The 17,101-nt window shown below is 42.4% G+C and overlaps 1 protein-coding gene across 1 annotated transcript; it reads right to left on the minus strand.

The window, feature by feature from the left end:
• Positions 1–766: 766 nt before the first annotated feature.
• On the minus strand, positions 767–13,430 carry dyrk3 (dual specificity tyrosine phosphorylation regulated kinase 3). The gene is made up of 6 exons (XM_022197296.2): positions 12,459–13,430; positions 10,181–10,290; positions 5,083–5,288; positions 4,645–4,948; positions 4,110–4,526; positions 767–4,005 (listed from the first exon to the last, which is right to left on the minus strand). Exons 1-6 carry the CDS (start codon positions 12,499–12,501, stop codon positions 3,274–3,276), a joined length of 1,812 nt encoding a protein of 603 aa, XP_022052988.1. The 5' UTR covers positions 12,502–13,430; the 3' UTR covers positions 767–3,273.
• Positions 13,431–17,101: the final 3,671 nt, after the last annotated feature.

Below are 17,101 nucleotides of genomic sequence, written 5' to 3' on the forward strand. Positions count from 1 at the left end.
ATGGAGCTACAGCAATAAATCAGCAAAAAACGCCAAATATTGTCATCAAACCATCACCCGTCATTGTCTGGCTGCTGTGACTTGTTTGCCCCCTTTTGCGCTGTAACAAACTTGAGTGTTACAACATGTTTTATGTTTCACTGTCTAGAAGTGCTACGTAAAGAAAGCAACCATATGGTCTGGATGAGTGAATCATCTTCACCCACAGATGTTACCAGCCGTCTTCCGTCAGTGTTTCATGGCTTTCATGGAAGTGCATAATAACAAGGCAGTGTCAGTATCACAGGCCACTGACTCATCAGTATCCCAGTGTTGGCTGAATCTGTAACCTAATCACTGACTGAAATCCAGTTCGCTTTATACTGATTCACTATACCGACGAGACTGGAGGCCATTTTGTTTCATAACACAGGCCGCAGGTTTCAGATAGCAAAAACAACACGGTTACCGCTTGATACAAGAGCTTCGGGTCAGCGGACGAATGAGCTCAGACAACTCGAACCGAAGTTTAATTTTATCTATTGTCGCACTGTCTCTGCAAATCTCCCCAGAGAACAGAGCTTTCCTCAGAACTGAACATCAGATTAAAAAGTCTCTTTATGGTTCATTGACTGGCTCTGCAGACAGAGCACACCAAATCTGGGAGCTTTTGGAATGTATAAAAGGAATGTTTTCTAGGAAAAACACTTACTAGTATGATGTAGCCTTGTTTTCTCAGCCATAAAATATCCTTGTTTGCAACCAGAAATCACCCCAGAGCAGCGCATTTCACTTGATAGTCATTTTTATTTTTTTTTAGAAAAAGAAACTATCACAACATCATTTGGTTACTGTACAGTTTCTCTTCTCGTAGTCACTCGGTCTGATAACAGGCTGTGATTTCATGCTGAACAAACACCCTCCTACTAACTCACACCACTAGTACAACATGACAGTATACGACTTCCTCTTATTCTGCTTTTGCATTTTACATCCTCTGATATTCTGGAGTGAAAAGCAATAGAAACCGCTTCTATAAAAATGGAGACAGAGTACAAATCCCTGACAGTTTCATTTAGAAAATGAGGGACAAGAGGAAGAACTCTTCGAGCGGTGTGGTCCATACCAACATGCACCTGACGTGTTTCTGTGTGTGTGTTTTTCGGACAGCACCATAATTCACTATATATGTGTGGGTTTAAGAGGTTCCCTGGCCTACATGAGACAGGGTGAGAAAAAAAGAGAGATAGTGGGGGAGGAGAGAGAATCTAGGTCAGACTGTGGAGCATGCAGACCCCCTGTGCAGACACACTCGTAAATGCAATCTCTCGCTTTCAGTGGACAGAACCGCATGCATGTTCATCCATAGATGGGACAAATGACTGTCAGTGGAACACAGTAAATGTAAGATTAAGGGATGTGTCAAGTATGTCTCCCTGAGAAACATTTCTCTCTTCAGTACCATAAAAAAACTCCCCTTTGTCACTGGCCCATCTTCTACACCTCCCCAAAAGGGGAAAAAAAGGAAAAAAGATTTTGGCTCATGTTAAACTTACTGTCCTTCATATTATCCCATAATCTTTCCGGCCTTTCACTCTTCTTTCATTAGAATTATCACTGCCAGCAATCACAGTAGCCAATTACAGGCAAAGGCAGGTGACGCTCATCCAAACTTTAACTTTCCGACAACAACTTTCCTGACAATCACCCCACTGGTGTTTATGTGCAATGACTTGCAGCTCTCCACTTTATCTCTCTCTCTATGTATAATATATATATATATACACATACATATGTTACAGGCCAAATTAGAATCCAGGCAGATTTTAAATCCACCTAGGCGGAATTAGAATCTTGATTTCGCCAAGGCTAGATTGAAATTTGAAGGGGTTTGAATATGATAAGCTCTGTTAATGTAATTACTTGTTTCCCCTAACATTATATACCTTGAAATTTGGTTTTAGATACAAGGTAAATAATTACTTTAGAAGTAATGTCAACTTTTGTCTTCAACACTTGGCAAAATAAACAGGGAAAAAATTATGTTGTCAATTTAGTTTCTGTTTTTTTTTTTCATATACTGTATACCAAAATCCTGTTAGAGGGTTAGGGTTATTCTTTCTAATATACAGGCTATTGATATATCAAGATTTAAATCTGTACAACAGATTCGCCTTGGCGAAATCAAAATTCTAATTCCGCCTAGGCGGATTTAAAATCTGCCTGGATTCTAATTTGGCCTGTGACATATATATATGTCGGCTTATGTGAGCCGGTCTGGCATAGTCTCTCGCAAACCAGTTGTGAAGTACCGTGTGTGACGGTGACACCTTTCTGACAGAGTTTGAGTGGTGCTACTGTCCTCCCTTCTCCCTCTTTTTTCACTCGTATGGTGAAACCAGGAGGGGGGGAGGAGGGGCTGTAAATAGGTTGTCCCGTGCCCTCTTGATGTCTCCCGCAGTAGCACCACGAAGCTAAAGTACACACATACTAACATCACATATTGAGCTGACATGCGAGCACCAGGTATCAGGAGAGGCAGGGGAAAAAGAGCGCACTAAGAAAAACTGAGGAAGTGAAGGCTTATTGCTAGAAATGTTTTCCTAATTATTCACTACAATAAAGCCAGTCCTGTATTACCTGTAAAAAGGCATTCTGTTGTAGATATGAGGGATGACTGTGTCAGTGTTTGAAAGACCCAAATACTCGAGCCCGAGTTTTTATTCTATTAAATTATGTCGGCTGCACAAATCTTGTCATTCTAACTCTAACCTGATAAGAGTAATCTCTGTAGCCCTTTTCAAGTTTCACTCATACAAACACTTCCCCAGAAAGGGTGGCGTCCTACAGGTGTTAAGAGTGTGAAGTGAGGCAAGTGACAGTGCAGGTGTGTTTGAGTGTGTTTTACTAAAACCCAACACTCATGTGAGATCACACACAGGTTAAAAACATTTTCTTCTTAATGAAGCTGTCCACTCACACAAGGAAGTTTTTAAAAAGCATCATCTAAATCAAACCATATCAACCAGCTGTATAAAGAAAATCCACAGCCGCTAGGAGATAATCTGTATAAAACTGTATTTAGAGTGTTTCTTTTATTACCTCTTCCTCTCTGTTCAGCTCATAATAAAAACCAGGAACTGGGGTGTCGACACCTCTCAGTAGAAAACAAATAAAAGAACAACCAAACAAGTTTTAAAACCTAGGCTCTACTTTTTCCTGAACTCTGACTCCTCCTGAGGAGTGCAGAAAAGGAGAAAGTGGAGCAAGAGAGGAGATTAAAGGACTCTCTCTCTAGGAGACAAGTTTGGGTAGGACCGTGCGAAGAGGTATGGCCTCCCCTGAATCTCCCATCATGTTGCTCCTCAGTTTGTTGTTGGCAGCTGTGGTGCCTAAGCCTGGCCCCCCTTTGGCCAAGATAGAGGGAAAGGAGGTGCTGTGGTGCTCTGGGAGTCGTTTCACAGGAGCCCCTTGGCTCTTCTCGGTCCCAGGCAGGGGTTTGGGAAGCCTGCGATACAGCCAAGGATGTCTGAGAGCCTGGCTAGGGGTGAGGCGAGATGAGGGGTCCCAGTCCAAACACTTCTTTATGAAGTCAGTAAAGGTGGGGTCTTCGCAGCCCTTAAGTGCAGCACTCCACTCCTTGCTACCTGGAGGGCCTCTCATCTTGCCTCGGCGAGAGCGAGACCCCGTCAGCACGGTGGCCCCGGTGGGCAGGGTGTTGGCTCCACAGTAGCGAGGGTGACCCTTGGAGTTGATGAAGTTCTTTGCTCTTTTGGCTTGCTCCAAGACCTTCTGCGGAGGCATGCCCAGCAGCTCCATGACACAAGCCAGTTGGTCCCCCTCATCTTCCCCGGGGAACAAGGGGTACCCAGTCAGCAGCTCGGCCAGTATGCAGCCGAAGCTCCACATGTCGATAGGAAGGCCGTATCGTGAACCAAGAATCACCTCTGGAGCTCGATAGAAACGAGACTGGATGTAAGTGTACACCCGCTGGTGTTCAAAACAACTGGAGCCAAAGTCAATCACCTGGCAGAAACAGGAGAAGAGCAAATTGGAGAGGTGAACTTAGAATGTAGAAGATCTGTTAAACAGCACACAATTTCCGAGGATGTAAATATGAGATGTATTACCTTGATCCCGCTGCGCCCCTGCTGTTTGAGCAGGATGTTCTCTGGCTTGAGGTCACAGTGGATGATTCTGTGTCTGCTAAGGGCCTCCAGGCACTGCAGGATGGAGTGTGCAAACTTCCTGACCAGAGGCAGACTGAAGCCCTGGAACTTGTTGCGTTTGATAAGCTCATACAAGTTCATGCTCAGCAGCTCAAAGGTCATACAGATGTGGTTGCGGAAGGTGAAGTTTTCGAGCATGTGCACGACATTCATGGTGCCGTTGCGATCTTGCTTCCGGAGGTGCTCCAGGATGCGGATTTCCTCCTGCGCCTGCCGGTGGAATCGCTTCTCGTTACGCACCATTTTCAGAGCCAGGTGTTGCTGCAGTTTGTGGTCATATACCTTAGCCACCTGGCCAAAGCTACCCTTACCAATAATCTGAAGAGGGCAAGAAAAAGAAAAGACCAGAGTGACAGTGATATGAGTTTTACAGACATACAACTAATATGAAAATAGCCTTTAAAAATTTACCAGCATCAAGACATGTGTGTCTGACCTTGAGGAACTCGTAGCGGTAAGCGAGGTGGTCATGGGGGACATGAACGTAACCACCCTGCTCATCATCGTAGCCACAGTTGTTTACACCTCCAGCAATGGCAGGCCTCTTCTTGGCATTGGGCCCCACAAAGTAGATGTCTGGGTAGGAGTGAATCTCCGTCTGCTCCAGGGTTGTAAGCTGAGATCGGTAGAGCCTCAGGGCCTGGTCAGAAGTGAGTGGGCCGCAGAGCTTGCCGCTGTTTCCACCATTCCCAGCTCCATGTGGGCCGGAGGATTCACTGGAGCCCTTGCTGGATTCAGTGCTGTAGAAAAAGAAACATGGTTAATATGGTGACCAACAACTGAAATGGTTGTTTTTCTTGTCTGTAGGTTTTTTAGCCGCATAGCGTGCCCTCAAAGATGTTATTTTTGTATTTTTATGGTTGCTCCTTCTCACCTTTCAACACTATGCTCCTTGGACATGCTGGAGACTGGGGCAGATTTACTGGGCGTCTGGCCAGTGGTCCCACTATTCTGAGTGGATGCTGTGGTTATGGCGTTGATCTTTCGGTTGTTGGTTGAGTCTTCATACAGATACTTGACCTTCAGCTGGCCGCCTCGCATAGTCACCTGATCCCTCATTACAGCTTTGTTACTGACAACCTATAAAGGAAAGATAATACTCAAACATTAGGAAATCCAGGTATGCATGTGGTTTATTCTGCTGTAGGAAAGAAGAGGGAATTTCTATTTTTCTAGTTTATTTAACTACAAAAAGGGCATCTAACCTTCAAACGACTGAACAGAATATTAAACTAAACATTGCCTTCTTTACTCAATCACTTGATCATTTCACATATAAGGTGAACAGCAGGGGTAATAAAGATGTCATTAACACATATTGGCACCCTACAGATATATTTACACATACAGTGCCTATCATAAATATTCACCCCCTTTGATGGTTTACCCTTTTATTGCTTTCATAAATCAATCATGGTCAATAAAATTTAGCTTTTTTAACAAAAAATTTATTTGAAAAAATTCTTTAATGTCAAAGTGAAAACAGATTTCTATAAAGTAATGTTAATGAAAGAAAATTATATAAATAAAAATAATTGTTGGCATAATTATTCACCCTTTATTCACCTTTTAATGTAATGGTCTAATTCAATAGAGGTCCATCAAATTGTTGCCAATAGTCTCACAATTAGTGAAATGAAGATCACCTGAGTGGTGTGGGTGTGTTTCAAGTGATTGAGTTGTAAAACACCTGTGTCTGAAGGGTCCAGAGAGTGGTTGATCAGTATTCCCGGCTACCATTACACCATGAAGACAGAAGAACACTCTAAGCAACTCAGGGAAAGGGTTATTGAGAAGTACAATTCGGGGGATGGTTACAAAAAAATTTCCAAGGCACTGAACATCCCCCGGAGTTCAGTGAAATCAATTATCAAGAAATGGAAGGAATATGGCACTTGTGTGAATCTACCTAGATCAGGCCGCCCTCGTAAACTGAGTGACCGAGCAAGTAGGAGACTAGTGAGAGAAGCCACCAAGACCCCTACAACTACTCTGAAGGAGTTACAAGCTTCAGCTGCTGAGATGGGAGAGACTGTGCATGTAGCAACTGCTGCCCGGGTTCTTCACCGGTCAAAGCTTTATGGGAGAGTGGCAATGAGAAAGCCACTGTTGAAGAAAAGTCATATTAGATCTTGACTAGAGTTTGCCAAAAAGCATGTGGAAGACTCCATGGTCAAGTGGAAGAAGATTCTTTGGTCCGATGAGACCAAAATTGAGCTTTTTGGCCATCAGACAAGACGTCATGTTTGGCGGAAACCAAACACTGCACATCACCAAAAACACACCATCTCCACTGTAAAGCATGGTGGTGGCAGCATCATGCTGTGGGGATGTTTCTCAGCAACTGGACCTGGAAGGCTTATAAAGATAGAGGGCAGAATGAATGCAGCAAAATACACTGAAATCCTGGGGGACAATCTTTTTCAGTCTGCAAGAGAACTACGTCTTGGGAGAAGATTTATTTTCCAGCAAGACAATGATCCAAAACATACTGCAAAAGCTACACAGGAATGGTTAAAAAAAGAACCAGGTAAATGTTCTGGAGTGGACGAGTTAAAGCCCAGACCTCAATCCTATAGAGAATTTGTGGCTGGATTTGAAAAGGGCTGTTCATGCCCGATACCAGCGCAACCTGACAGAGCTTGAGCAGTTTTGCAAAGAAGAATGGAGCAAAATTGCAGTGGGCAGATGTGCAAGACTGATTGAGACCTATCCACACAGACTCACTGCTGTGATTGCAGCCAAAGGTGCATCTACTAAATACTGACTTGAAGGGGGTGAATAATTATGCAAACAATTATTTTCATTTATATAATTTTCTTTCATTAACATTACTTTACAGAAATCTGTTTTCACTTTGACATTAAAGAGTTTTTTTCCAATAAATTTTTTTGTTATAAAAGCTAAATTTTATTGACCACGATTGATTTATGAAAGCAATAAAAGGGTAAACCATCAAAGGGGGTGAATACTTATGATAGGCACTGTATTTACAGATCAAGGTGTTTTGGTGAGTTTGAATATGGTCAGAGGCAGTGTGGAAAGAGTGATGACAGGGATTCAAAAGGAAGTTGTGACTAATACTCCAAATAAAAGCAGAATGATACACTAATTACCAGATGTAGGTCAGGTTTTGTTAGATACAGGCCAAAATATCAACAGCAAACTCTTTTATCACGGGCAGTGCGCAGTCAGCTGAGACACAGCTTGCAGTTGGTGAACCAGCACAACTGGATCTAGATCCAGTCAGGCAGTAAAAACTAAGATATGACAGACCCATCCCGACCAAAACACATGCAAAGGACCCACATTTCCTGCTACTTGTTTGTGTCCCAGCTGTTATCAGGTAAAAGGCATCAGTAATCTTTGGATCAGCATAAAGCTCATTTAAATTATCTGAACATGCCGACTGGACCTGAACTGCTAAAAGTGGCTGGCCACAGTCACTAAAACCTCCCGTGACCAGCAAAATCAAAGCAATCAAATTCCAAACCAACAACAGAGATTGCATCTCAATCTGGACTAAACAAACAAACACTTCTCATTTTTGTAACTCTTTATGAACACAGTTGTCCATAAGCTTTAAAAGTGACACATCTGCCTTTGGTTGGAAGGACCTGTAAGGTTAGAAGAGTTAAAGGAAAGGTCTGAAAGCCTTGCCAGTAAACGGCTGCGTTTCAGCAACCCCAAGAATTCACTGCTCCTCACTCCCCGTCTCGCCCTGTCTTCTCTCTCTCACCAGCGGAAAGAACCCTCCACAAGATTATGGAGCACAAGGGAAATGACAGTCATTAAAGTTAGATTATACTCTCAAACTATAGAACCAGTGTGACTGCGAAGACATGCTGATATAAACTCCACACAGCCTTCCCACATAAAGCGACACTGGAGATGCGTATTAACTGGATCTTTTTGGCTGTCTCTTTTGGTTTCAAGGCCAAGCAGGTCTATGGCTAGAAACCATGTCAACTCATTAAGACAACACAACAAGGAAGCGTACTTTAAAAGTAGGTGTCGACATGTTCCACTGAAAGGAGACTCGGCTGGGAGTGTGTTTGTGTTGTCGGTTTGAGTCCTAAAATAGAGGTGGAATGCAGGATGATTTTCCATACATGTAACCATATAGTCTTAACTTATTACAACAGCCCTACTGCTGACCCAGGATCCCATGCAGCTGTTGTCCCAAAGCTACTGCAAACACAGTGAATGTCACTGATTGAGCCTTTCACACACACATACACAAACATAAGAACAGGCATAAAAATCAAAGCGTTCGACGTGTGGGGCACCAACTGTGACCAGACAGGGGGTGCAATTAGAAAAAAACACATTAAAAAGTGGCTAAAGATGGGAATAAGAACAGGGAGTGTGGATCTTCTGTAGCACAGGTATTACAGAGGGCGGAGAGCCTTGTGCGCAAATCTGCATGGTGCAACAGATGGAGAAGAGCTTATCCCTTTGCTGCTACAGAAACACCTAAGTATCTTTCTCTCAAGCACACACAGGGTTGCACAACCCAACACACATAGCAGCCACACAGACCTTTTATTGCAAACTAATTAAATTTCGGTAACACGTAGCTAGAAGGTGGGTCACTGTTGACTAAACCGAGGCCTGTGACACCCTTCGACATCATTACCGTCTATCTTGCTCAATCTTGTATTACAATGCAGAATAGACTTCACTAGAACAATTTATTTTAGTAGTTCATCCCCTCTGCTAACACAAAACGGAGGCAAAATCAGTTTACTACTTTAATAGAGCATGAGGCAAGTCTGCGAGTACTGAACACGATGAACTGGGGCGAATGACTGACAGTCACATTTAGCAGAGGACAGTACCTCTGTGAGCGTGACAGAAAATACAAAGGAAGAAGGACAGGACTAGAATAGAAAACTAGGCCTAACCTCTGTGCAAGCCCACTGATGGAGGATTACACGAGCTAGACGAGGAGGAGGGGAAGAATGCTGATTGGTGATTTTGTTTGTGGGTCACATTTTCAAGCCCAATAAATCTTTACAATATATCAAACCAGCCTTTTTCCTCTTCTGATGCGGGAGACAGCGGAGGATGTGTGTGTGTGCATTTTCTGCCAAAGGCACTATTGGGTGGCAATCATAGCAAAAAGATACTCCGCCTGGGTGCAACTGATAACAGGTGTACATTTCTTGATAACAGATCAATGTAAAACTTGTTAAAAGTTGTTTCTAGTTCTCAAACTGATGTCCCCAATATGCTTATCTTGCCTGACCACAATCCAAAATGGATCGACTGATCAGCTGAAAGAAAACTATAGTGGTAAGTGGGTCAACTTACTGAAACCTATGAACTGAATCTTATCAATAAAAGATACGGGCATCTCCATAAATATGTTGGACTACTGCAGACCTGCAGATCAAAAACAGTCTGTATTGGACCTGGAGGCCAGTTATTTGTCCAAGCAGATGGGAGCAGTTGTGTATGAAGGAGGTTGAGATCATACAACACGTGAACTAAGTGTACACTGATAAATTTGCATGCTGTCAATTGTAAAACGCACCGTTCTGCACAATCAAACATGTTCACAAGGTTGGTAGTTGCTATTGGATATTCGTATTTGCTCAAGATGAAGACAGAAAGTGGTTATCTCATTTATCTAACATACGGAGAGCTTTCAAGACGTGACAAACATTCTCACATGCCTTAAAGCAGTCAATCAATATTACTCGCACAATTACATAGTTCTCACTAAAAGGTGTAATATTTGATGGAACTTCACATGTTGAAGACAAGAAAAGAGCTAAGTTACCAACCCTACACAGCAAGACTAAGGAAGGAGGAAGGAAGGGTACAAATGTGATGAATAGGAGCAAGATTGACCAGGGAATATCTCTCAGAGGAACAGGATGTCTGGAGACAGAGTGTGCTTCAGCGCAGGAAACAGAGCTTAACTTGCTTTGTGCGTATGAGTCTGTGTTTGTGTGTATACTTACTGTGTGTTTGGGCACTGGGGGCAGCCCAGACGGACTGTTTGTATCTGCGTCGTCTTTAAGAATGTGGTCTGTCCTCATGTACGAGTCATACAGACCATCACCATGTCGTGCTGAGGGGACAAAATGAAGAAATAGAACAGTGTGACAATGTGGGACCATCAAATCTGCAACACAGACACACTCAGGGATAAAAGCTGAGGATGACGTTCAGAGGCAAAGTCTACAGAATGCCATTTAATCTTCTCCACAGAGACAGACGATCCCTGGTTTGCCCAAAGCAGGCAAAGTCCCATTGATTATCACATCAATCAAACTCCCATTTCCAATAACTACTCTGAGACTAATACAAATAATTCGACATGACCCGACAATTCCCTTGAGCTAACCTCAGCAGGTCGGCCCCATTATACTGATCAGAGGGAATGAATATTGTCTGCCACAACATCCTAGCCCACATTTACTGTGAAAAGGCCATTATTAGCAGATACACCATTGTATCTATTGTGTCCAATACATTGTAACCAAGGCCAGGGCTCCGACCTGACCAGCTTAGATAGGGCTTAGGGTCCCAGATCGCTAGCGCTGCAAGTGGTATTATTGGCCTAATGGGGGTAACAGATGCCTCTGTGACGACAGCATCTTTCCGTCTGTCCATCTGTCCATTCAGGCCAAGTCATGTAGTGCACACACCAGGTGTGCTCAGAATTAGAGCTATTATAGACGGATGCAGGTTCCTGTCATTCAATAGTGCAGCGTTTCATGCTCACCTCCGTGGCATCAAGCCAAACACCTTCTGTGAGATGAGATGTGGATGAGAGGAGCATCTGGGACTGTAGGCAGAAGCCAGTTACTAAATTAACAAACCCCTATCTGCCAGCTGTTTATCTCAACAGTTGTCTAGCTGACATACAAGTTGCTACATCAGTAGAATAACTCTGAGACTATAATCGCTGATATCTTGAAGCTAGACAGAGCGGCCTGCTGGTATAAGCCATTTACATGGCTATTGTGTCGGGTTAGCTCATTAGGAAAAGCCTAAAATTGCGGCATGCCTGGTGTTCTCCTTGACTAGCTCCTGAGAGTGCTGTAACCATGTGCAGGTGCGTCAGAGCCCACGTCCCCAGTGCGAGCTCGTCAACAGACCAGTTCCAGGACAGATTAGAGCTGCTGCCTGGTTACAGACGCATTAAATCTGCACAGCACAGCAAACAGCGGCATTAGGGCTCCACGCACAATATTAGGCAAGCATGGACCCCATTAGCAATCTGCAAACTCCTAATCACTCAGTGGGGGCTCAGCACTTTCTGTACAGAATCTGACCGTGTTGTCCAAGCAAACCTTGCGAAGGCAAAACAATTAAACAGAGCCTAAACTTCTATGCAAACAAACATCCAGCCATCTTCATCCAGCTGGCCTTCAGCTCTCCACACTGTACAGATTTCCCCTCTGCACAGCAAAGAGTAGAGAACAAGGTTCAAGCAAACAGACAGCAGATCATGTGTCACAAAACGTGTGAGTGGGACTGTGGTGGGGTAAAGTCACGGCTTTATGTCCTCCCCTTCCTGGTATCCTCGACAAAGTGTCTCTTCTACAGAGAATACGCCCAATGTAAACTATAGGGTGCATCTGACAGAGGCTTCAGGGCAATGTCCCCCCCTTACATTTTAGAGCATGTGATGCCTGCAAAAAAAAATGCACCTAAAGCTGAACACACAAGGAAACAAAGATGTGGTCAGGGCCAAGACACATAAAATAATAACAACGAGGAGAGTCATGGTACAAACTCCAAACCAGCACGCAAACAGCTCACAGTAAAGCTTATCAAACTTTGATAAAACAATGATTGCTTACGAGAAGGGCGTGAAAACAACACGGCGCTTCCTGGACTGTCTTCTGAAACACTCACAGACACAAGTCTCGTGATTGGAAGCAAAAGAAAACATGTTTACAAGTGGCGTCTTGTGAAAAGCCCACGGCACTGTGACATTAGCTGCATCTGTCCGCTCTCTGTCCACGGACTGACATTTAAGCCCGGAGCCCAGAAAACTATTTGTCAATCAAAGCCGTTTGGGGAACAAGATATTCGTGTAAATGCCAAGAGTTGCTCGAGGATGAAACCAAAGCTACGGCACGTTTCCAGCTGCTGCTTGATCCACTTCAACGTCCAATCTGTTGTCATGCGAGTCAAATCAACTCACTTGAAACAAAAACAACGTTAAAACATTCATACAACACGGAGGAAACAAAAGCTACTGACGAAACACTTTGTTGTGGTTACCTGTTGCTATTGGGCCCTCTGGTTTTCGGCTTATAATCATCATGATTGCAATTAATATGTGATGCCAGCATCCGAAGTGGAAAAAATCCCGAGTAAAAAAGTGGAAAAACAAAATATCAAACTGGTATCAGGTAGCACACTGAGCTACTAGCATTTAAAACTTTGTTTGCTAGTGAGCGGAGTCCAAACACTCTGGAGTTTCGACTGAACTAACTCAAGTTTTTTTTCTCCTCTGGATTTGTTACTTTTGTTTTGGCTATGACAATAATTTATCCTCGTTTAATTGAAATCCCAGAGTTGTGTATTCAGTGTGTCGCCGTGGCTAACATTAGCCCTGGCTGCAGTTTGAAAAACCTGAACAGGCAGTGGGGGTCGTCTCCCTCCGCTAGCTAGCCAGCTAGCTCGCACAGCCACAAAAACAGTCGTCCGCCGGAGAGCCGCTCCCTCTGTTAAAAATAGTTTGAGTCCAAATGCCGCAGCTTGGTGGTCTGACCCGGGTGCCCCTCGCCTTTCTCTGACGGTACAATGAGTCGGTCCAGAGCACCATTCCCGTGCTTATTCCTGGTTAGCAAAACAGCGATGCTACCACTCGTCGAAACCCCCAGGACGTGTCCTCCTTCGGGACAGCTCGGGGCTGCTTCACTCGTCTTCTGGGATGCCTAGCCAACGCCGGCTAGCTCGCTAACTGGACTCAAGCCCCATGCTGGTCGCGGAACCAACCGGGGATCCCCTTAGCACAAAGGCTTCACCTGGAGTCAGTGCAGAAAGCTGCACTGTTAAATCCCTCTTGTGTGCTGCGAGTATCTTATTCGACGCGGCTGTATGTTGTTGCTAAGGGCGTCTTCACTGAGCCTGGAGTCAGCAGGCAAACAGAGGGAGGAGGGAGCGGGGCGGCGCTTAGCGAGCAGACAGCCGGCAGAAGGGCGCCCCGCAGCGTCCAGTAGGGGACCTGCATCCGAGCCAACACTGCTGAGTGCAGGCGCAGTACTGTAAGTCTTCGCATGTACCAGTACATACTGTGTTTGTGTAGGAACATAATCTAAATTGACACGTTGTCAGAAGTCTAACTGTCTGCTGAGCCATTCTACCAAACAGGAATTCTGTTTGAAGACACTGAAACAGCGAAAAGGCAAAAGGGACAATAAGACAAGGGTTCCTGAAGGTTCCTTGAAGATTTTGTTTGTTTGTTTGTTTGTTTGTTTGTTTTAGACTTGTGTAGACTTGGCCATTAATTACAGGTAAAGACAATAAATCTGTAGATTTTAATAAACTATTTTTGTTATTATTATTTTATTATTATTGTTATTATGGAACATTAAAATAGTTGCCATTAAAATAAGACAATAAAACAAAATAGACAGTGGCAAATGTTTTCTTAAGGTTCCTTAAAGGGTTCTGTTATTTTCTTTTTTTAACCTCAAATTAATGGCCATTAATTACAGATATAGACATCAAATCTGTAGATTTTAGTAAATTATTAGTTATTATTAATCATAATTATTAGTATTATTCATATTATGGTTTATATTGATGTTAATGTTAATGTTGATAATAATAATAATAATAATGATAAGAAGAAGAAGAAGAAGAACAAGAAAGTGCTTTACAAAATATTAAAATAAGGTAATAAAACTTGGCAAAGACACTGAAACACAAAAAGAAAAAAGAACAATACATTTTTTTTCTATTTCTTGTGATTAATACTTAATAACAAAATGTATAGACATTACATGTATTTATTTTTTTATTTTTATGGATTGAGTATTCATAAATTAATAATAATAATATAACAATAGTAATAATAATAAGAATGTAGTTACAAGGTACTTTTTGAAGCCTTAGACTCAAAACCAATAAAATAAAAACATTAAACATTTGTAATGGTGAACTTTCCCCACTATGGGATTAATAAAGTTTATCTTTATCTATATCTTTGAAGGTGCTGAAACATCAAAAAGGACAATCACAAACATTAGAAAAGAGATAAAATGTAACTCAATTACCTGTCTGGACATGTGACTTTTTAAAATGCTTCTTTTTCCCGAAAATTAGGCACTGACCTCACTGTTCTGACTGTAAAGTGGAGCTTGTTTCACAGCTTTGAGGCTAAAACTGTAAAAGTTCTTATGATCCTATTTGTTTTATCCTGGGCTGTTTTAATAGTAAACGATTCTCAGATCTGAGGGGTCAAGGTGCAGAATAAAGAGTTTAAAGGTCAGAGACAGATGTAGTAATTAAGCCAGTCAGTCAAAATTAACTGTACAGGTATGCTGATGAGGCCGTAACAGATTGTAAAGCAATCATTTATGTTTGCAGTTAATATAATAAATGGTAATAAATTATTAGCTGATAGATTTGGTTCCAGATTCCCCACAATGGTTTTGCATAAAATCAGAGGTCAAACGACCTTTGGAAGAAGCTTCACGGTCAATCAAAGAACTGAAAGACAAATTCAGTGTCAGATAGTAGATGACTGTACCAACCACAACCTGGCAACCCGAACGTGCTCAGTAAATGCTTGGTTAACTCTAAGAAACCATTTTTAAAAATGACCATTTAACTGTGAACAGTGTCACTGATTGTAATGTACAGCAATGAGGATGTGTAAAGGAAAGGTTATTGTGAGAAAATGGCCCAGTAAAGAAAGTTTTCAGCAATGTCCATTATTCTGTGTTTTTAATTTCTTAAATGTATGAAAGAATTGAATATTTACGCCCTTTGGGTTTGGGACTTTTGATCTTTTGCCTTTTATGAGACTGGAAATTTTCAGAACAGCTTTACTGGCCAAGTGTTTGTGCACACACAAGGAAATGAACCCTGTTTTTTCATTGCTCTCAAAGCACTTATACAAAAACTATGCATGCTTTCAAACAAGGGCAACAGGTTAAAGAAAGGAAAATATGTTTTTAACTACTATGCATAGCTCTAGATGTGTGTAAAGAGCATGTTATTGACATTTTATATACATGAGATAGGTGGACGATTGCAACGTTGCTGAAATTCTCACAATTTTGTGACATTTTAAAGAGCAAACAATTCACTGACCAGTCAAATAAAAAACATCAGATGAATCAATAATTAAAATAATTGTCAGTTGCAGCCTTAAGGTGAAGCGTGACTTCTCCTCAGCCCACACAGTGCTATTGGTCGTTTACTCTGCATACCCTATGAGGAAAACTGTGGACTGTAACTGGAGACGGTTTGGAGATACAGGGCTAGATATAGCTAGAGGCAGCGCAGAGGACAGACGGAGTGAGACAGGGCAGGCATGAGAAGGGGAACGGGCTAAATACAGATAGTGATACATGCTGGGCAGAGGGTGATGCTAATCTTAGCTCTTTCTCAGAGGTGAGAAGAGGGCTCTGTCTATATTTGCTACCATAAATATGCATACTGACACAGTTTCAGGCAGCACTCTGGGAAGTGGCCAGCCCTTAAGACCAGTTTGGCCATGCTGATTATTCTTAGATGGTAGTGTATGGAGTGAGTAGGGTGACAATGCCTATAAATTGACCTTCTCATTGCACTTCCCTTTCAAAGGGTTCAAGGTGTAAGTGTGAAGACCAAGTGCCACTTTAATTACAGCCTGTGAATTTACAACTACAGCAAGAGATGGGACCAGGTGCAGAGCTACCTATAGGTCCTTGTGGGGGTTCTGGCTCTATTTGGTCTCAGACCCTGTGACAGACACCGACACCTGTGGGTTTATTGGTCTGACTCCACATTTTAAATGTCCCGTGAATACAGAATCCAGTTAAAAAAAAAACCTTATTAGGGAATGTATTGTGCAACAGTGTCCCTACAAAACCTAAATACTTTATTGTGTCTAGCATATCAGAATATATAAAGATAAAATGACACAAGCATGAATCTGTGCATGAACACTCACAGAGTTCCTTCTGCATGGACATAGAGTAGTTGATGTTTAGATGAAGCTGCTCCATCTGCTGTTGATTTGAAAGCAGTACAAGCTGTTTTCTGGTGAAGAAAACAACATGAGTAGCACAGCAGTTTCTATTGGGGTCATGTGTGGACAACACATTGTGCACAAATTAACGTCACGTTAAATGGTGCACGACTCTAAAAAATAAAAAATAAATTCTGAAATCCTAATTTCACAGTATATGATTTTGCACTGAAGTAATGTTTTATACAGCTCTGCTTCAGTGAAACTACACCCCCTGTCAAAAGTTTTAGGACACTTTCTCATTCAAATGAAGTAGAACCCGTCCTACAACTTTTGACAGGAGGTGTATCTACCAAATTTGGTACACATATGCAGCACATCAGGCTGAACAAAAAAGTCAGCGACAGCCACATTCCAAACCCAACAGGAAGTGAGCTATTTTGTGTTGAATGTCAGATTTTGCCCATTTTTCTTTTTTTTTCTAGAGCAAACTCCTCCTAGGGGGAAACTCCAATTCACCTCAAATTCGGCCAGTACATACAGGAGGCCTTAATGATCCATAGATATTTAAATCTTTTTCCAAAGTCAAAGGGCGTGTCCGTGGTGGTCTCTGGAATTTTGATCCTTCGCCATGAAATTTCACATGCTGTGTAAATGCCCTGAACATGCTTCAATCCGCCTGAAACTTTATGTATATGATCAGAGTCCTGCCCTGATCACATCCATATGATGAAAT

Source organism: Acanthochromis polyacanthus, chromosome 5 (genome assembly GCF_021347895.1).
Source record: "Acanthochromis polyacanthus isolate Apoly-LR-REF ecotype Palm Island chromosome 5, KAUST_Apoly_ChrSc, whole genome shotgun sequence".
NCBI lineage: Eukaryota > Metazoa > Chordata > Actinopteri > Pomacentridae > Acanthochromis > Acanthochromis polyacanthus.